Consider the following 20,993-nt stretch of genomic DNA (forward strand, 5'->3'; position numbering starts at 1 on the left):
TAGGTATGAAACTCAAAAAATAGTAATAGTTGGGATGTGTTTTTGACTTTTATCTCTTCTTTTTATATAGCTTAAAATGTTAATTATGACATACGATCTTTCAACTTCATGGCATCTTTTATAATTCCTATGGTGAAAAAAGTAAGAAGAAGAAACAAAAAGAGGAGTCTTTTAGACCTAAGTAAATGAATAGATAAATAAAGATAGTTAGGAATCATTCAAAAGTTATATGATAGTAGTAACTCATAGTATAAATCTCCTTAACAATGACTTCAATCTTTTTACAGGAGATGGTAAGTAACCTGCCAACAAAGTGTTTAAAATGACAAGTTATCCAGCTCTCAATTCCACAAAATAAGTGAATTGATTGTTTATCCATCAAACACATAAACACGTTGAGAGAGAAGGGCCAAAATAATACACTAACTTTGATTTTAGATCAAAATAATACATATTCTTTTACATGATGCATTAATAGTCCTTATTCTTTATTATAATGGAGCACTTTTAGTCATCACCCAAACCAAGGTTAACTTTTTAACAGAGACTAAAAAGTTACACTAATCAAACGTTCAGCTTCTCTTTCCCTCTGTTTTCTTTCTTGCCAAGAGAATACCCAGGATTTTGCCGAGGTACTGTTAATGTAACAAAGATTTTAAAAAAAACAAACATATTGCTCTTTTCAAGATTTCTCACTGAATCATTTATCTAAATTGATCTTTGGGTCTGTTTGATAGTAGTGGACATCTTGGCACTAGTTTGGGTGGAGTTATGAAAAAGAGCATTTCAGTATAAAAATTGTAGCTTTGTTCTGTTGATTTGGTGGGAGACATCCCTGCTTTTGCAGCAATACATAGTCTTAGTTTCATAGTTGGAGTTCAGACTTGGATAACTAATTGTGTACATACTTTCTTCAGTTATAATTGTTCCTTTCCAGATGTGTTGCTAGCGTAGTATTGCATTTGTTCAAAACAATGGTTTGTACTTAATGTGTGTTTTATCTCTTGTAGAAACCATGATCATGGTACTTTTACCATTGATTCGAGCTATTGGAGAAAATCAATGAGTTCAGAAACAAATTGGAGGTATGCGGAATGTGGCGACACATAACTAGGAGAAGTGAAAAGGAGAGACAAATGAAAAACGAGATAAGAAACTGAGAGAAAAAGATGAATACCAAAGTGCCTTAATAGAGTTTCATTTGGTTAATAATGAAGTGTGTTTGAGTTGTAGCATGCAGCCTTCAAATGGGCCTCTTAAAGCATGAATACATGTAATTACGATGTGTAAATGTACCTTTTACTTTTCTATGTAATGAATTGTTTGGATAAATGATATCAAATGTTAGTTCTGATAGGAAGTGATTGACTCTCAGTGTTGCGCTCTTAAGAGTATTTTTTCCAATAACTGATTTTGCTATAGATGCAATTGAGGCTGAATATGAATTGGTGTTCTATTTTTGGGGCCTGGGTATTACTCTCTTAGCAAGAAAGAAGACAGAGCGCCATAGCGATAAAGAAGTAGTACTTTTGGAGGGAAAAAATAGTCTCCGTTAAAAAGTTAATCTTGGTTAAAGTTATGACTAAAAGTGCTCCACTTTAATAAAGAATAAGGACTATTAATGCACTATGTGAAAGAATATGTATTATTTTGATCTAGAACCAAAGATAGTGTATGATTTTGTATGATTTTGGGCCTTTTCTCAACACGTTGAACATAAAATCTTGGCAACTCAAACGCATACATATACATTATCAAATCTTGGCAACTCAAACATACATATAAATACCATATCTTGGGATTTGACATTTCAAAACTCGACCAATGAGTGAACATTATTCAGCCACAAGTACATAATCATTCTTTATTGGTAAAAAAGAGTAACAGTTTGCAACAAACAGCTTATAGTAACTATGCTTATTCCTTTCGCATTAACCTTGACACCATATGCTCAGTTTTCTGCCAAGAAAAAACAAAGGTGTTAGCAGATTAATATCACACTCGCTGCGCTATCGAACAAAGCTATGGAATCAAGCAGAAAAGTTGATATGATTGTGCTAGCAGTGACTTATCACAAACAGAAGCGGATCCAGAATTTAAAGTTTATGAGTCCCTACAACGATCGCAAGTTAATATTATAATAATAACTAAGTTCACAATAATATTTGTAAATATTTAGTAGATTTCTTAGTGTATACACAGGTCCAGGCAAAAGCTACTGCGTTCACGTGAACTCATAAGCGAGCCTCTAGATCTACCCCTGGACACAAAATCCGTTTAGATGATTGTCAAAGACACATTGTAAATCCCACAATTCTGATAGATAACAGAAAAAAGTTTATTTCTGCTTCTGTTGGGCAGTAAATCCTGTCAAGATGGATAAGAAACCACCAGGTACTCCACAAAAAAAACAGGGGGCCTAGTTCAAGAACTCGGAATACAAAAGATTTTGTATATCTCTGGCAATCACCAGTTTAAATCTTGTCTTACTTTCCCGATCAGTTCAACTTTAGTTAAAAATTACAAACATGAAAATAGACATATTAAGAACTGATTCTATAAGCACAAGTGCGGCAAAGCACCTTAACTATCACATTCACAAGACCCTGCCAGTTGCTTAAACAGATTACCCCTTCAGTCTTACAATATTTTGCACAGTACCCCTTGTCTTTCTATGAAAATTGAGTATAACCACGAAATTTTGCCTGGTATTTTGCAAGAACAGTCGATAGGAAATGTATTTTGGCTGTTACAACTCATTGATGATATCTGATTTATGCAAACATGTTTCACCACATTTGAACTTGAATATATAATGTCAAGTATGTAAAATCTTGAAATTTACAATATGGATAGGTTGTTCATAACTATAGAAAAGCTCAGATAGGACATGAAATGCTAAAAGTAGGAGAAAAGGATGTGAAAGGAAGCATTTCATTCCAGTGTTGTCAAAGGCATGCTTAAGCCCTGAAGCGAGGCTCAAAACATGTTGAGCGCTTTGCCTCGCTTTATGTGCGCTTCAGTGTCATCATCAAGGCTCTAAGACATACTTTTCCTTGCCAATGAGCCTCTCTTGAAATGGTGACACTGGATAATTGATATTTCACTTTATCATAAAGCTTTTACAATTTCTTTGTCCATATATTTGTTATTCATGCTTATTATCATTAAAGCCCACGCTTTATTTGCGCTTAAAGCCCCAGCTGACCTTAGAGCTTCTTGCGCTTTTCGCTTTTGATAACACTGTTTCATTCTACTGATTGCTGCAACAACAAGCTCTCTGATTACTTAAGATAAGTCACTCAGAGTTGAAATCATGCACCATTTTGTAGTACTGGCTCACCCAGAATATGCAAGAGGGTACAGAAGCCTTTATAATCAGATCTAACAAACCAAAAATCAGGAGCCTCTATTTTGTTGCACCTTGTAATATGGAGAACAGACTTTACAATTATGTAATGTAAAAGGGAACTAACCTGCTCAGTGTGTGGCAGATACTTTCCATCAAAAGTCACGACAACCCGATCCTTCCCATCCACACCTTTGATTTTATCAACTGAGCAGAAAAAGTCTATAGCTGACATGCTAAATATTATCAGCCATAAGTTAAAATCTCACATATCAGCTCAATACAAGTGTATCATGTGCAGGAAGCCTAGTGAAATTTGGGGAACTTTCACTAGTAAAAGTGCCCATTTAACAGTAACATAATATTGCATGCAAAACACACATATATAGCTTTGATTACGTATACTAAATTTGATAAATAACTGAAAAAGTAGACACTCTGTTTTGGTTGTATATCATTATAGAGAATCAGAGAATTGTGAGAAGCACTACTCGGGCTAGAAGAAAATTAGAGCTACAGAATGAATACACTCCTAGAGCAATACAAAACTTCACAGCCCGATAACAGTTTCCAATTTAGCTAATAACTAGAAAAAATATGCTAATCCGAATCAGAGATAGGGAAGACAAGATGGGTCAATTTGGCCAAACAAAGAGTGTGTTACGTTTGGTCCCTAAAGATGCATGCTATCAAACTGAACAGAAATAGGCAGTAGATCCTCCCTTCGAAATGTGGCCATGGCTCATAAATCATAATACCCTCTGCTCTTTTTATCTTACATAAATCAAAATGTGGCGGTGCCAGCCAATTAGAATCTGTATTGTACAACACATGTGCAGCAGTGATAAATAGTTCATGCGAGTTGTATACACAATCTAGTTATGTAGAGAGGTTGCGTGATTCACCAAACAAAATAAAGTCACCATATATATCACAGGATTATAATAAGATAATGAATTAGCTACAGTAAGTGCATTTGGTGGATGATTAATAAAGGCAAGATGGATGAGCTGGGGAAAACTTATCTTACAAGTGAATATCAGCTAGCTGTGAAATTGCAGTTAGAATTTTCTGTTTCACTATTAATTCATTAAAAAATCGGGAAGAGGGTAATAGGGATGAGGCGGGTTCGAGAGCTTGGGTTTGTGAACAAGAAAGCATAGACATGCAGGTGAGTGCTAGAGGGCAGGTAATTCGGCTTAATCCTGAGATATCGGATATCATTCCTAATCCCCTTAGCAAAAAGCACTAAAACAAAACAGCAGATAATGCAGAAGAGACTTTAACCCACCCCCCACAGGTTGTGCAAGCTCTAATTCATCTACAAAAGGCTTCTTATGAACCATGACTTGCAATAAACCAGAGATGAACTAATGCAAGTCAGAGTAGTTAACCATCAGAGGCAATTCATAAAGGTTCACAAGATGCGGAGCTTCCCTCGTTTAAAGGCAGAGAGCACTTCTAGAGTATGAGTCTTTAACACATGCATAGATCCACATACAAGAAAAGATTATATATCTATGAGCAAAAAAAAAAATTAATCAATAAAATAAGAACAGATATTTAAGAAGCATGCTAAGTGGAGAGACTTACATGCCATCACCAAATTCTTCGTTGATAATTTCCTTGATACTCTCACCAAAGTGCATGACACCTTCATTCAATCTGTTGAAGGGACAAAATAATCAAATTTAGTCTGAAATGCAACAGAAAGCTTTCGAAAAACTTTGTCCAATAGGTCTAGCCGACAACTTCACACCTTAAGCAATGCTATATGCTGTTTCCTAAATAAGCTAATGATTTCACGGGAACAATGAAATAGTGCATGTACACCAACGCTAATGTTTTTTATCCGCCTCTGGCTACTGGACTAGTAAATGTTATACGAGAATGTTTCACCTTCTAACTAGGAATACAAGTTTCCTCCAGTCTCTACATAAGAATTTCCAGTTTCCTGAATCCCGTATTTCCTCATATCCGCCTCTGGCTACTGGACTAGTAAATGTTATACAAGAATGTTTCACTCTCTAACAAGGAATACAAGTTTCCTCCATTCTCTACATAAGAATTTCCGGTTTCCTGAATCCCGTATTTCCTCTAGTTCTATCAACTACCACACACTATGGCAAGATCAAAGCTTTCCAGAAAATGAACAATCAAGACCAATGTAGCGGATCTCTTTATACAATGGTTTATCGAATGAAGTTAATAGGGAACCTCACTCTACTTCTATCAACTACCATACACCACAACAAGATCAAATCTCCATAGATATTAGATAATCAAAAATCAAGAAATGGGTAAAGTGATTCACCTGAAAAACAGAGGGTCTTCATTCAAGTCATCTCTTTTCAACTGGGAACAAAACAAGATCATCTCGTTCCAATTTATTGTTTCCATTGAACTCTGTGTTCTATAACAGAACCTCTTATCTTATTGATTCTGGAAACTCGTGCGTTTCCTTCAATTAGGTGTTTTTCTGCTTTGCTTTTCATATGAACTCTAATAAATCTATAAAGGAAGTCAAGTTTGCTTATATCATTTAACTTTGATTGAATCCGTTATATCAGATTTTCCCCAGATTTTACAGTTCCACTCTTACCCTAGTCTCTATGTTGGGAATAAAATAGATCCGCAAAAATAATATTTACGGTATTAGTGATAAACGTGGAACACTAAGTTATGGTTAAGTCAGCAAGAATAAAATGAAGCAATAATGACATCGGAATTTTACGTGGAAACCCTTCTGAATAAGGGAAAAACCACGGCCAAGAGGAGCAACTGATATCACTATAGTAAGGAATTTTACATTGTGTAGTCACGAGTATAAATACTCTAAAGACCACTACACACTCAAAAAGAAAAAACACTCTTTTGATTTTTCTCACCTCACTACAATATCCCTCACACTCTTATTTTTCTTCACAGACTATTTTCTTACAGTCTATGGAATACCTTGCTCTCTATAATTTTTTTCTCTCTTTTCTGGTGTATTACAAATGATAGAAAGTTTCCCTATTTATAAGGATGAAATAGATCTATTGATGTCATCAGTGACATTACTTGAATGTAGCAAGTCAAGGTGTTCATTATGAACACATTCAATAGCCGATTATCCCATTTCAAAAATAGCTGCCAATGTGATTTCATGTATATTTTGTCAAAGGAAGAAAATCTTCCTTCCTTAAAATATGGGATAGGGGACTGGATCCCACAAATCTCCCAAGTCCCATTCACTTGAAGGAGGGTACACTGGCTTCTAGTTTGAGTGCATGCCGACAAGTTCTTTGCACAGTTCGAACTTGTCTCTCGATACCACCTTGGTCAGCATATCTGCAGGATTTTCATTCGTGTGAATCTTCTTGACTTAGAACAATTCGCTCTCCAATCCAATGATATCTGACATCGATGTGTTTTGTTCTCGCATGGTACATGGAATTCTTACTCAGGTCTATTGCACTCTGACTGTGGAAATAGACAACATACTCCATTTGCTGCAATCCAAGTTCTTGAAGAAATCTCTTGAGCCATATCATCTCCTTGCCAGCTTCAGTAGCCACAATATACTCCGCTTCAGTTGTAGACAGTGCAACACACTTCTGCAACTTCGACTGCCATGATATAGCTCCCCCTGAAAAAGTAAACAAATATCCAGTAGTGGATTTTCTTTTATCAAGGTCACCTGCCATATCAGAATCTGTATAGCCCTTCAAGATTGGATTTGATCCTCCAAAACACAAGCATTCATCTAAGCTTCCTCTTAGATACCTGAGTATCCACTTCACAGCTTCCTAATGCTTTTTTCCTGGAATTTCGAGAAATCTGCTAACAACACCGACTGCATGAGCAATATCTGGTCGAGTGCATACCATTGCATACATCAAACTTCCGACGGCAGAGGAATAAGGAATCTTGGCCATTCTCTCTTTTTCCTCCGTTGTTGTAGGACACATCTTTTTGCTCAATTTCAGATGACCAGGAAGAGGTGTGCTAACCCACTTAGCACTCTTCATATTGAAGCGCTCTAGTACCACGTTCTATGTACATTTTTTGTGACAAATAAAGCTTCCTTTCATCTCTTGAACGAGTAATTCTCATGCCCAAAATCTGCTTAGCATGACCCAAGTCTTTCATTGCAAAAGACTTACTCAACTGTTTCTTCAACTCGTCAATCTTGGAAGCATTCCTGCGTACAATCAACATATCATCCACATATAGCAGGAGGATGATAAAGTCATCATCAGAAATTTTTTGTGCAAACACACAGTGATCTGAAGAAGTCTTCTTATAGCCTTGCTCCCCCATAACAGATTCAAACTTCTTGTACCACTGTTTGGGAGCTTACTTCAATCCATATAGACTCTTTTTAAGTTTGCATACAAGATTTTCTTTACCTTTTGCCTTGAAGCCCTAAGGTTGTTCCATATAAATCTCCTCTTCTAAGTCACCGTGAAGAAAAGCAGTCTTCACATCCATCTGCTCAATCTCCAAATCAAGACTAGCAGTCAAACCAAGAACTGTCCGAATGGAGGACATTTTCACGACAGGAGAGAATATTTCGTCAAAGTCAATACCTTTCCTTTGACCAAATGCCTTAACAACCAATCTAGCTTTGTATCTGGGCTTCAAGTTGTGTTCTTCGACTTTAACTTTGAACACCCACTTGTTCTTCAAAGCTCTCATGCAATTTCACCAACTCATAAGTATGGTTCTCATGCAGAGATTTCATCTCATCTTGCATGGCTTCAATCCATTAATCCTTGTGCTCATCTTCTTTGGCCTCCTCATAACATTCAGGTTCTCCCCCATCAGTGAGTAATACATACTCATTAGGTGAATAACGGGAAGAAGGAACATGCTGTCTAGTAGACCTTCTAAGTGGAATATCTGACTTATCCACGACTTCATGAGTAGGAGCATCTACCTCATCAATAGCAGCATCGTTATCATCATCAACATGCTGATCTGGAACATGATTCTAGGCATCACTATCGAGCCCACCAACATCATCAACATTTGTATGAGGGACTTGATCAAGATTAACTAAACCTTCAAAACTTGAAGATTTTATCTTCTCCGCTTTGTTAATATCTTCAATGATTTGATCCTCCACGAAGATAACATCATGACTTCTTCTCAATTGGATCATATAGCCTGTAACCAAACTCATCAAGGTCATAACCAATGAAGATGCACTGCCTTGTCTTGGCAGTTAATTTTAACCTCTCATCTTTAGGCACATGTACAAAAGCTTTGCAACCAAACACTTTCAAATGGTCATAGGAAACATCCTTGCCATACCAAACTCAGTTTGAAACATCACTTTGCAAAGCAACCGCAGGGGATAGATTAATAACATGTGCGGCGGTCAACAATGCCTCACCCCAAAAGGAATTCGACAACTTTGCTTCAGAAAGCAAATATCTAACTCTTTCCATCAAGGTCCTGTTATCCTCTCTGCCAAACCATTAAGTTGAGGAGTCTTCTGGTGTCTGATACCCTTTTGTTTGCAGTATTCGTCAAACGGTCCGCAATATTCACCACCGTTATCTGTGCGAATACACTTTAGCTTCTTTCCTGTTTCAACTGCTTAAAGACACCCAACACTTGGTCTTTAGTCTTCAGGACGTAGACCCAAAGTTTCCTTGAGCAATCATCAATAAAAGTAGCAAAGTAAAGTGCACCACCCAAAGTCCTTGTCTTCATTGGACCACATAAATCTGAATGCACCAACTCAAGCAACTCTGTCTTTCTTGAAGGAGGATGAGACTTGAAAGAAACTCTATTTTGTTTTCCAGCCAAGCAGTGCTCACACTTTTCTAATTTAGCACTTTCGAAATTTGACAACAATTTCTTTTTGACTAGAACATTTAGTCTTTTCTCGCTAATGTGGCTAAGCCTCTTATGCCATAACGTTGAAGAGCTATTGCTCTCAACTGCATTCACCATATTAACACAGGTAGAGGCCGTAGTCCAGTATAAACCACGACGCTTTTCGCCACGAGCCACAATCATGGAACCCTTAGTGAGCTTCCACTTTCCAGCACCATTGGTACTGACATATCCCTCATCATCCAAAACACCAACAGAGATCAAGTGCAAACGAACATCTGGTGCATGCTTTACATTGTTTAAAACTAGTTTCCAAACAAACCGTTCCAACACCAGCCACTCTAGATACAGTCTCATTACCCGTACTCAAAGTTCCAAAGTTACCCGGAGTATAGGATGAGAAAAATTCCTTCATTGATATCACATGAGATGCGGCACCACTGTCCACAACCCAGCTTGACTCATCACAAGCAATATTTATCAGATCCGCATCAAGGACAATAATAAGATCTTCTGTAGTGACAGCGGCAACACGATTGCCATCTTCTTGCTTTTCCTCCTTATCTCTATTCTCCTTTTTCAAAATCCGGCAGAACTTCTTTGTGTGCCTTTTTTTCCCGCAATGATAGCACTCAATATCTTTAAGTCTGCTTCTGGATTTTCTTCTATGATGTTCTCTATTTTGAGAACCACGATACTTGCCTCTCCCCCTAGTGTCAGTCACCAAGACATCTGATGAGGAGGAACCTTGAGATTTTCTTCTCATCTCTTCATTTAAAAGACTGCTCTTGGCAAGATCCATAGAGATCACACCATCCGGAGCAGAATTTGATAATGAAGTTCTAATAATTTCCCAAGAATCTGGTAGGGAACTAAGTAGAAACAAGCCTTGAATTTCTTCATCAAAATTAATGCCCATAGTAGATAACTGGTTCATGATCCCTTGAAAAATATTCAGATGATCTGTCATTGCGGAACCATCGTGGTATTTTAAACCCAGCATTTGCTTTATCAAAAACATCTTGTTGTTACCAGTTTTCCGAGCATACAAACTTTCAAGATGCTCCCATAGGGTCCGAGCATACGTCTCCCCAGAAATATCTTCAACACATTATCGTCAATCCACTGTCTAATAAAGCCGCAAACCTGCCGATGCAATAAATTCCACTCTTCATCTGATTTATTATCAGGCTTTTTAGTGGCAAAGACAGGTTGATGAAAATTCTTGACATAGAGCAAATCTTCCATTTTGCCCTTCCAAATGGCATAATTTACGCCACTCAAAGTAACCATTCTACTAGTGTTGGCTTCCATCGTTTATCACAAATACAAATACTATTTATTTGAAGATCAAAGTAATTCTTTCCTGATGTGGAAGTTCAGATTGTGCTGCAACCACAGAGCATGCTCAGACAAAACCTTGGCTCTGATACCACTAGAGATAAGGAGGAAAAGCAAGAAGATGGCAATCGTGTTGCCGCTGTCACTACAGAAGATCTTATTACTGTCCTTGATGCGGATCTGATAAATATTGCTTGTGATGAGTCAAGCTGGGTTGTGGACAGTGGTGTCGCATCTCATGTGACATCAATGAAGGAATTTTTCTCATCCTATACTCCGGGTGACTTTGGAACTTTGAGTACGGGTAATGAGACTGTATCTAGAGTGGTTGGTGTTGGAACGATTTGTTTGGAAACTAGTATTGGAACTAAACTAGTTTTAAACAATGTAAAGCATGCACCAGATGTTCGTTTGCACTTGATCTCTGTTGGTGTTTTGGATGATGCGGGATATGTCAGTACCAATGGTGCTGGAAAGTGGAAGCTCACTAAGGGTTCCATGATTGTGGCTCGTGGCGAAAAGCGTCGTGGTCTATACTGGACTACGGCCTCTACCTGTGTTAATATGGTGAATGCAGTTGAGAGCAATAGCTCTTCAACGTTATGGCATAAGAGGCTTAGCCACATTAGCGAGAAAAGACTAAATGTTCTAGTCAAAAAGAAATTGTTGTCAAATTTCGAAAGTGCTAAATTAGAAAAGTGTGAGCACTGCTTGGCTGGAAAACAAAATAGAGTTTCTTTCAAGTCTCATCCTCCTTCAAGAAAGACAGAGTTGCTTGAGTTGGTGCATTCAGATTTATGTGGTCCAATGAAGACAAGGACTTTGGGTGGTGCACTTTACTTTGCAACTTTTATTGATGATTGCTCAAGGAAACTTTGGGTCTACGTCCTGAAGACTAAAGACCAAGTGTTGGGTGTCTTTAAGCAGTTGAAACAGGAAAGAAGCTAAAGTGTATTCGCACAGATAACGGTGGTGAATATTGCGGACCGTTTGACGAATACTGCAAACAAAAGGGTATCAGACACCAGAAGACTCCTCAACTTAATGGTTTGGCAGAGAGGATAACAGGACCTTGATGGAAAGAGTTAGATATTTGCTTTCTGAAGCAAAGTTGTCGAATTCCTTTTGGGGTGAGGCATTGTTGACCGCCGCACATGTTATTAATCTATCCCCTGCGGTTGCTTTGCAAAGTGATGTTTCAAACTGAGTTTGGTATGGCAAGGATGTTTCCTATGACCATTTGAAAGTGTTTGGTTGCAAAGCTTTTGTACATGTGCCTAAAGATGAGAGGTTAAAATTAACTGCCAAGACAAGGCAGTGCATCTTCATTGGTTATGGCCTTGATGAGTTTGGTTACAGGCTATATGATCCAATTGAGAAGAAGGTCGTGATGTTATCTTCGTGGAGGATCAAACCATTGAAGATATTAACAAAGCGGAGAAGATAAAATCTTCAAGTTCTGAAGGTTTAGTTAATCTTGATCAAGTCCCTCATACAAATGTTGATGACGTTGGTGGGCTCGATGATGATGGTGATGCCTAGAATCATGTTCCAGATCAGCATGTTGATGATGATAACGATGCTGCTATTGATGAGGTAGATGCTCCTACTCATGAAGTCGTGGATGAGTCAGATATTCCACTTAGAAGGTCTACTAGACAGCATGTTCCTTCTTCCCGTTATTCACCTAATGAGTATTACTCACTGATGGGGGAGAACCTGAATGTTATGAGGAGGCCAAAGAAGATGAGCACAAGGATTAATGGATTGAAGCCATGCAAGATGAGATGAAATCTCTGCATGAGAACCATACTTATGAGTTGGTGAAATTGCCTAAGGGCATGAGAGCTTTGAAAAACAAGTGGGTGTTCAAAGTTAAAGTCGAAGAACACAGCTTGAAGCCCAAATACAAAGCTAGATTGGTTGTTAAGGCATTTGGTCAAAGGAAAGGTATTGACTTTGACGAAATATTTTCTCCTGTCGTGAAAATGTCCTCCATTCGGACAGTTCTTGGTTTGACTGCTAGTCTTGATTTGGAGATTGAGCAGATGGATGTGAAGACTGCTTTTCTTCACGGTGACTTAGAAGAGGAGATTTATATGGAACAACCTGAGGGCTTCAAGGCAAAAGATAAAGAAAATCTTGTATGCAAACTTAAGAAGAGTCTATATGGATTGAAGCAAGCTCCCAAACAGTGGTACAAGAAGTTTGAATCTGTTATGGGGGAGCAAGGCTATAAAAAGACTTCTTCAGATCACTGTGTGTTTGCACAAAAATTTTCTGATGATGACTTTATCATCCTCCTGCTATATGTGGATGATATGTTGATTGTACGCAGGAATGCTTCCAAGATTGACGAGTTGAAGAAACAGTTGAGTAAGTCTTTTGCAATGAAAGACTTGGGTCATGCTAAGCAGATTTTGGGCATGAGAATTACTCGTTCAAGAGATGAAAGGAAGCTTTATTTGTCACAAAAAATGTACATAGAACGTGTACTAGAGCGCTTCAATATGAAGAGTGCTAAGTGGGTTAGCACACCTCTTCCTGGTCATCTAAAATTGAGCAAAAAGATGTGTCCTACAACAATGGAGGAAAAAGAGAGAATGGCCAAGATTCCTTATTCCTCTGCCGTCGGAAGTTTGATGTATGCAATGGTATGCACTCGACTAGATATTGCTCATGCAGTTGGTGTTGTTAGCAGACTCGAAAATCCAGGGAAAAAGCATTGGGAAGCTGTGAAGTGGATACTCAGGTATCTAAGAGGAAGATCAGATGAATGCTTGTGTTTTGGAGGATCAAATCCAATCTTGAAGGGCTATACAGATTCTGATATGGCAGGTGACCTTGATAAAAGAAAATCCACTACTGGATATTTGTTTACTTTTTCAGGGGGAGCTATATCATGGCAGTCGAAGTTGCAGAAGTGTGTTGCACTGTCTACAACTGAAGCGGAGTATATTGCGGCTACTGAAGCTGGCAAGGAGATGATATGGCTCAAGAGATTTCTTCAAGAACTTGGATTGCAGCAAATGGAGTATGTTGTCTATTGCGACAGTCAGAGTGCAATAGACCTGAGTAAGAATTCCATGTACCATGCGAGAACAAAACACATCGATGTCAGATATCATTGGATTGGAGAGCGAATTGTTCTAAGTCAAGAAGATTCACACGAATGAAAATCCTGCAGATATGCTGACCAAGGTGGTATCGAGAGACAAGTTCGAACTGTGCAAAGAACTTGTCGGCATGCACTCAAACTAGAAGTCAGTGTACCCTCCTTCAAGTGAATAGGACTTGAGGGGGAGATTTGTGGGATCCAGTCCCCTATCCCATATTTTAAGGAAGGAAGATTTTCTTCCTTTGACAAAATATACATGAAATCACATTGGCAGCTATTTTTGAAATGGGATAATCGGCTATTGAATGTGTTCATAATGAACACCTTGACTTGCTACATTCAAGTAATGTCACTGATGACATCAATAGATCTATTTCATCCTTATAAATAGGGAAGCTTTCTATCATTTGTAATACACCAGAAAAGAGAGAAAAAAATTATAGAGAGCAAGGTATTCCATAGATTGTAAGAAAATAGTCTGTGAAGGAAAATAAGAGTGTGAGGGATATTGTAGTGAGGTGGGAAAAATCAAAAGGGTGTTTTTTCTTTTTGAATGTGTAGTGGTCTTTGGAGTATTTATACTCCTGACTACACAGTGTAAAATTCCTTACTATAGTGATATCAGCTGCTCCTCTTGGCCGTGGTTTTTTCCTTATTCAGAAGGGTTTCCACGTAAAATTCCGGTGTCATTATTGCTTCATTTTATTCTTGCTGACTTAACCATAACTTAGTGTTCCACGTTTATCACTAATACCGTGAATATTATTTTTACGGGTCTATTTTATTCCCAACACTCTAGTACTATCAACTACCATACACCACAACAAGATCAAAACTTTTCAGCAAAAAGGACAAAAGTTCTAGAAAAGAAGCACCTATAAATATTGGGTCTTGAATCAAGATAACAAGAATCTCCAGTTTTTCGTATTCCACAGCTTACTCTAGCTCTCTATCAACTACAATACACCATAAAGACCAAATATTTATAGAAAATCAAAAATAAAGAAATGAGTTTCCAGTTTTTCCTATTTCACATGTTACTGTAGCTCTATCAACTACTATACACCGTAAAGATCAAATATTAATGAAAAATCAAAAATAAAGAAATGGGTCTCCAGTTATTCCTATTCCACATGTAATCTAGCTCTAGCAACTACTATACACTATAAAGATCAAATCTTTATAGAAAATCAAAAATAAGGAAATGGCCCAGTTATTCCTATTCCACATGTAACTCTAGCTCTATCAAACTACTCCTTTGTCCCAATTTATGTGACACACTTTTTTTTAGTCTGTCCCAAAAACAATGCCACCTTTCTATATTTAGAAATAATTTAACTTTATGAGATAATTTAAAGTCATACAAATATGTAAGGTTTGTCTTCAACAACAAATTTCAAAAGTCTTCCTTTCTTTCTTAAACTCAATGCAAAGTCAAAGAGTGTCACATAAATTTGGCCGGAGGGAGTACTATACACCATAAATATCAAAACTTTATAGAAAATAAAAAATAAAGAAATGGTTCTCCATTTTTTCCTATTCCACAGCTTACTCTAGTTCTATCAAATTACCATACACCATAAAGATCAATTCTTTGTTAGAAAATAAAAAAGAATCAACAAATGGGTCTCCAGTTTTTCCTATTCCACATCTTACTCTAGCTCAATCAACTCCTATAGTCTATACACCATAAAGATCAAATCTTTATAGAAAATCAAAAATCAAGAAATGGGCCTTAAGTTTCTCCTATTCCACATCTTACTCTAGCTCTATCAACTACCATACACCATAAAGATCAAATCTTTACATAAGCAATAAAAAATCAAGAAATGGTTCTCCAGTTTTTCCAATTCCACAGCTTAGTCTAGTTCTATCAACTACCATACATGACACACCATAAAAATAAAATCTTTATATAAACAAATAAAATATTCAAGAAATGAGTGAAGTGTTTCACCTGTAAACAGTTGGGTCTTGAATCAAATTAGGGTCATAAGACCTCAAAGGTGCTTCCATCATTTGATGAAGTTGTTGATCAGATAAGAGGGGAAGTGCAGCCTTAAGCTTTGGAGCAGTTTCAGGTTTAAGCTGAGCTTGTCGTCTCAAAAGCTGAGCAACATACACATTTGTGAGACCAGTTTCTTCAGCTATCTCACTAAATGTCTTGCCAGATTTTTGTTTCACTGCCATAAGAGATGCCACTATGTTTGCTTTGTTCTCCATTATTACTGATTGTTTTTGCTTACTGAAAAACAAAGGAGAGATTGTGGATATATATATAGAGAGAGCTATAGCCTATAGGGGATGATTGGTTTTGAGGGACCTAGTTATCCACTTTGCCAAGTCCAATTTGGTTAGAAATTTGAATAGGGCTGCTAATTTTGAATTTTGCCTCTGACTGCTAATTGGTCATTTTGTATTGCAACAAACAGTCCTACTTCTCTTTTTCTTTGTTTTGTACTACCGCTATACGTAGTAGTATAAAAAAGTCCACCGTCCACATAACACTCTGGGGACTTGCGAGGGAATATTTTTTGCTATGCTTCCATTATAATAATAATAGAAAATAAAAAATAATAAACCGAGGGATATTCACACTCTATGCCAATTAGGGCAAAGTAATTACAGGTTTAGTCCATTTTTATTTTTTAACCCCCCATAGCCGCTGTTTTTGCAGTTGAGAACCTTGCCGTCGTCGTCTGAAACTTATCGTCGCTGGTGGCTCTGGGGTTGCAATTGCGCCGGGCGTAGGGCCAACCATAGTTGACAACAATCGGAATTTGCTTTAGGGCAAAACTCTAATCTTGAAAAGCTCTGTTTCAGTAGATCGAAATTCGGGTCAATGACGTTTTTGGGCCGCGCCGGCGAACTAGATCTAGGGTTTCGGTAAAGTGTTTATAAACACCTCTTATACACTATTATACACTTTTATACGGTGTAGAGGTGTGTATAAACATCTGTTATACATTATGTATAAACCCCTGTTATGTGTAAACACCTCTTGTATAAATTTGTATAATATTGTATAAGGCTTGCCTTAGGCGAATCCCACATCGGTTGGGGAGGAGAATGAAGAGTGCTTTATAAGTGTTTGGATACCTCTCCCTTGTAGACGTGTTTTAAAACAGTGAGGGGCAAAAGCTCCAAAGCGGACAATTTCGGGGGGTGAGTTTAAGGCGAATCCCACATCGGTTTAGGCGAATCCCACATCGGTTGGGAGGAGAACGAAGAGTGATTTATAAGTACTTAGATACCTCTCCCTTGTAGACGCGTTTTAAAACTGTGAGGGGCAAAGGCTCCAAAGCGAACAATTTCTACATGCGGTGGCCTGGGCTGTTACATATTGTATACTAGTCTTATACATTATTATAGACTTTTATTCGAGATTGATACATTGTCTATACTACATGTATAAAGTTGTATATTGCTGTATAATGTTGTACACGATGAAAAAGTGGCTATGCGGATGTAAATTAAAAATATGGCTACATGAATGTAATTTGTTATGCTGGATTGCACATTATTAAAATTTCCCCATGTAATAAATTATCAATGATATTATTTACAAACAATAGGAAATAAGTAAAAAACCACTTGTTTTCCAAGAAAACATTTTCCATGGAAGACATTTCATTCCTACCAAAACACACCCAAAATGCTTCCATTCATAGTCAGACATTATTTATTTATTTATTTATTTATTTTAAAAATGGGATGTTCGTTTGTATATATACTAGGCAGAGATGGCCCGTGCTGAAAGTCGGAACTGCTAGCACATTTTAAGCAGGGGACAAAGAGAGTTTTTAACCTTTTTGTTGGAAATAAAAATTGATTTGACTGGATAACTACTTTGTAGACTTGGGCCTCCGAGGACAAAGTCTGTGCAAATCAAAGCTCTCAAGGCAATAAGACATTCATCAGCCAAGCTAACATCTTTTTTCCCCTTTTCTTTTGTTTTGCATTTGGCTGCAAATTAGATAAATACAAATATAGATCTGTGCTCCTCCAACCTTAATGGTTTCAAGCGTTCGGCAGTACTAATGAAAAAGTGAGCGACATATTCAAGCTGAATAAATGGCCACAACACACCAACTGTTTCATACCATGTACATTCATTGAGGAACAAAACCTTTACAACATATCCAAAAGATTATCACATGTAGTATGTGAATCTCACACATCACTCTATCTGCTACTGCTATTTGGACAATGCAGTGTCAACTCGAGTGCAAGATAAAAGCTGCACAAAGTATTGACCTAAGTGAAATGCCGTGGACTGTCAAAGATAAGAGAAGAACTTAGAAACAATAAAGATAGGGAAGCAAATGGAAGAGCAGCACTTACCCGAGTCCGACACGATGAAAAAACAGATGCAGGAACAGAAAACTACCACATCGCACAACTAAAACTGAAATAAAGAAGATGAAACAAAAAAGCAAGAAAAGCATCACATTAGATAGCCGCATCCAAAAAGTTGGAGAGCGATCAAAATTTCAGCTGAAAAGATGTAAATTATAGACATGTAATTGAGAAACCAAAAAGATAAGATCCATTGACTGTTTGTGCTATACTGAATTCTGGTTTGGAGAAAATCAATTGATATTTGTTTATCAGAAATTCATCACAAAGAAATACGAAATAAAGAAATTCTTTTAGATATGTAAAAGAATGTCAACAGGGTTTTAGAATCAGATTATTCAACAGTAACAAAAGGAACTTTGGATCAGAAGAATTAGATCAAACCCAAAAGTAATCAATCAATAACCTGAAATTCTGAGCTATTGTAAAGGAAAAACAGGAAGAAGGGAGCAATACTCACAAGGAAGTCTATTGTTACGGAGGAGAACCAAGACCTCACCTACTTGGTTTTAAGAGCACCCGTGATCATTGCCCTGCCCACTTTTTTAACAACTGCTATATGTGGTAAAATATTTTTCAATCCTCAATTCTTTCAAGTTGCCTAAACTATCACTATTGATCATGCTCCCTTTAATCTAAATTCTGTTGCTGATAACCTCAAAATATATCTAGATTTCACAGAAAGTTGGATCATAATATGCAATTAGACTAATTTTTATCTCTTTAAGTGATTGCACAGGTGATTTATTCACCTTTAATAATTATTTCCTTAATTCCAAACCCTGCATGGCATAGCCGGTGATTGCTTCAGTTTACAGCTTATGCGGTTATCCAGACCATCACAGCTTTGACATTCTTATAAGCACTGCCAGTACTCTTCATAACAAGGTATTACTTAGTTCAATTCATGTTCCAAACTATCAAGGACTGCGAGAAGACCGAATCGGAACAACCTAAGAGCACCAAGAGAATAAACTAAACAAACTCAACTTTTTTTAATGGGTAAAAACTGAATTCAAACATTTGACGCCAAACCAAATTGGAAGAAAGAATTAAATGGAGCAAGCGACTTACTCGCTGGCCAGTCTGCAAGAGTAGGATCTTCCCAAGTCTGTCCTGCTGCCTTTCGAGGCACAGCTTTCTTTTTTGCCTCAGTTTTTTGCTCAATCTCGCTGCTTGCAAGCGCAGCTTTCACATTCTGAATTGGCTCGGGCGTGATTGTCTGTGCAACTTTTTGAAATAATTGCTGCGCCTATCCACAATAATTAGGCAGGTTAGAACAATTATCAACTAGATCTTCTTTTATCACAAGAGGAACAAAATTCAAGCTAAAAACATCTTTAAAGCTAAAAAACAACACCGATAAAGATGTACAGAGGCTCTACTTCAATGAAGATCTTAACAAAATCTAGTAGTTAAATGAAGTAAGTAATTTGTTTGAATAAATTTATCAAACACCTACTGTACAAATAGTTTTACCTGAGGAGTTAACATAAATCTTGCATGCATAAGTGGTGTAATCAAATTCAAGCTTCAAGCGACAACATCCAATATATAACGGTATAACCTACTCATTAGACACCCATGATTGGCAGAAGATGCACGGAAAAACCAGAAGAGAAAGCAACTGGATAGTTTTTCTTACCACATAAGGTTGCCTCGCAGGGTTATATGTGCTAGTGAACTCTTCGGAATGGCAATTCAATCATCAGAAAAATTGAGCACATGAGTTACTGCAATGACAAAACAAACAAATAAAATAAATTTCTGTACCACAAAATCAAATAGATAGCACAGCAAAGGAAGAACAGAGCTAAATTAAAGACCAGCCAATTGAAGGACAAAACGTGCTATTTCTTCCAATAAATCAGCTCATTTAGGTTCAGAACTCTTAAAAAAGCAGCTACCTTGTTGTGTCTCATTTCTACCTTGTATTTACAGGGACATAAAAGTAGTTATTTGTGAAAATCAGCTGTAGTAGTATGCAGAAGCATAAAAGAAATCAAAGGCATACCGGCACCCTGAAAAATCTTCTTTTGACTCCGATTGCGGGTCGGATTTTCTCAAAGCAGTGTTAATTTGAAGGGCCAAAAATAAAAGAACAGTGCATTTCAAGGGCAATCCGTGCAAAAAAAATTAAAGACCAGCCTTTTGAAGGACAATTCGTGCAATTTCTTCAAGCAGTGCAGTCAGATTATAGCGCAAAAAAACGCAAATCGTCATCACAGCCCATTTTTCAGATCAATCAACATCAATAAAACATTTAGCTATATGGCTCAGAGTTTGCTGTGCAAAGAAAAATAAATTACATTAAGTTATCATTTTTATGTTGTTACCTTTCTCAAATAATAATTATGATAATTTTTTTATATATTATTGATAGTTTATTTGAATCTATTTGCAAAATTTTAATGAAAATTAAAATACATTTGCTATTTTTGTGTATTAAAATTATAAAATTAAAATATATGACCGTGTTTCGGGACTTACGTGTCGCTCCGTGCTGCGCCTCTTAAAACGGTGGTTCCTAAGATTGCTTTCAACCGATGAATTAAATATTGCAACAACCTGTGCTGTCAATTGCTTTCTTACAACATGTGAGGAAGACCGTAGAAAGTGAGCGGAGGAGGGCGAATTACGGTTTTGCCCCCAGTCGAAACCAAGCCTTTTCTATAATATAGAAATTTTTAAATACTTCTTTAAAAATACTCAACTTTTTGTTCGAAAACACCATCAATCAGTTAGTATTAAAAAAATCAGGAAACTTTGTTAAAGAGATGGGAATTTTAGATAGGGTACAGAACATATAAGAATATTTATATTTAATAACTACACTTTCATTTAATTATATTTAATAGCTAAATGTTATATTCTAATCTTTTTTTTTGCGCGGATTGCCCTTCATTTGGGGTGTTCTTTAATTTTTGCCCTTCAAATTGGTGGTCTTTAAGTTTTACCTTTCGCTTAACACCCCGAGGTTGTGGGTTCGAACCC

General features: G+C 37.1%; 1 protein-coding gene and 1 long non-coding RNA gene across 5 annotated transcripts; both read right to left on the bottom strand.

Moving 5' to 3' along the window:
• Positions 1–1,724: 1,724 nt before the first annotated feature.
• Positions 1,725–16,023, bottom strand: LOC132609135 (cyanate hydratase). Its single transcript, XM_060322989.1, has 4 exons — positions 15,598–16,023; positions 4,943–5,014; positions 3,477–3,585; positions 1,725–1,959 (listed from the first exon to the last, which is right to left on the bottom strand). The coding sequence occupies exons 1-4, from the start codon at positions 15,861–15,863 to the stop codon at positions 1,918–1,920; spliced, it is 489 nt and encodes a 162-aa protein (XP_060178972.1). The 5' UTR covers positions 15,864–16,023; the 3' UTR covers positions 1,725–1,917.
• Positions 16,024–17,553: 1,530 nt separating this feature from the next.
• On the bottom strand, positions 17,554–20,636 carry LOC132610412 (uncharacterized). Of its 4 annotated transcripts, XR_009571144.1 has the most exons (4): positions 20,014–20,379; positions 19,645–19,732; positions 19,074–19,251; positions 17,554–18,048 (listed from the first exon to the last, which is right to left on the bottom strand). It is a non-coding gene; the product is annotated as an uncharacterized LOC132610412 (long non-coding RNA). The 4 variants fall into 4 exon arrangements; XR_009571145.1 differs by lacking the exon at positions 20,014–20,379 and adding an exon at positions 20,490–20,636 and having other exon boundaries at positions 17,554–19,251; XR_009571146.1 differs by having other exon boundaries at positions 17,554–19,251; positions 19,907–20,399.
• Between the last annotated feature and the right edge of the window lie 357 nt (positions 20,637–20,993).

The sequence above is a fragment of the Lycium barbarum genome, chromosome 9, assembly GCF_019175385.1.
Source record: "Lycium barbarum isolate Lr01 chromosome 9, ASM1917538v2, whole genome shotgun sequence".
NCBI classification, from domain to species: Eukaryota; Viridiplantae; Streptophyta; class Magnoliopsida; order Solanales; family Solanaceae; genus Lycium; species Lycium barbarum.

Coding starts and splice junctions, on each gene's coding strand:
- LOC132609135 (XM_060322989.1), bottom strand. CDS start 15,863: ATGGAGAACAAAGCAAACATAGTGGCATCTCTTATGGCAGTGAAACAA. Junction 3,586..4,942: donor GAAGAATTTGGTGATGGCAT/GTAAGTCTCTCC, acceptor GATAATATTTAG/CATGTCAGCTATAGACTTTT. Junction 1,960..3,476: donor ATCTGCCACACACTGAGCAG/GTTAGTTCCCTT, acceptor TTTTCTTGGCAG/AAAACTGAGCATATGGTGTC.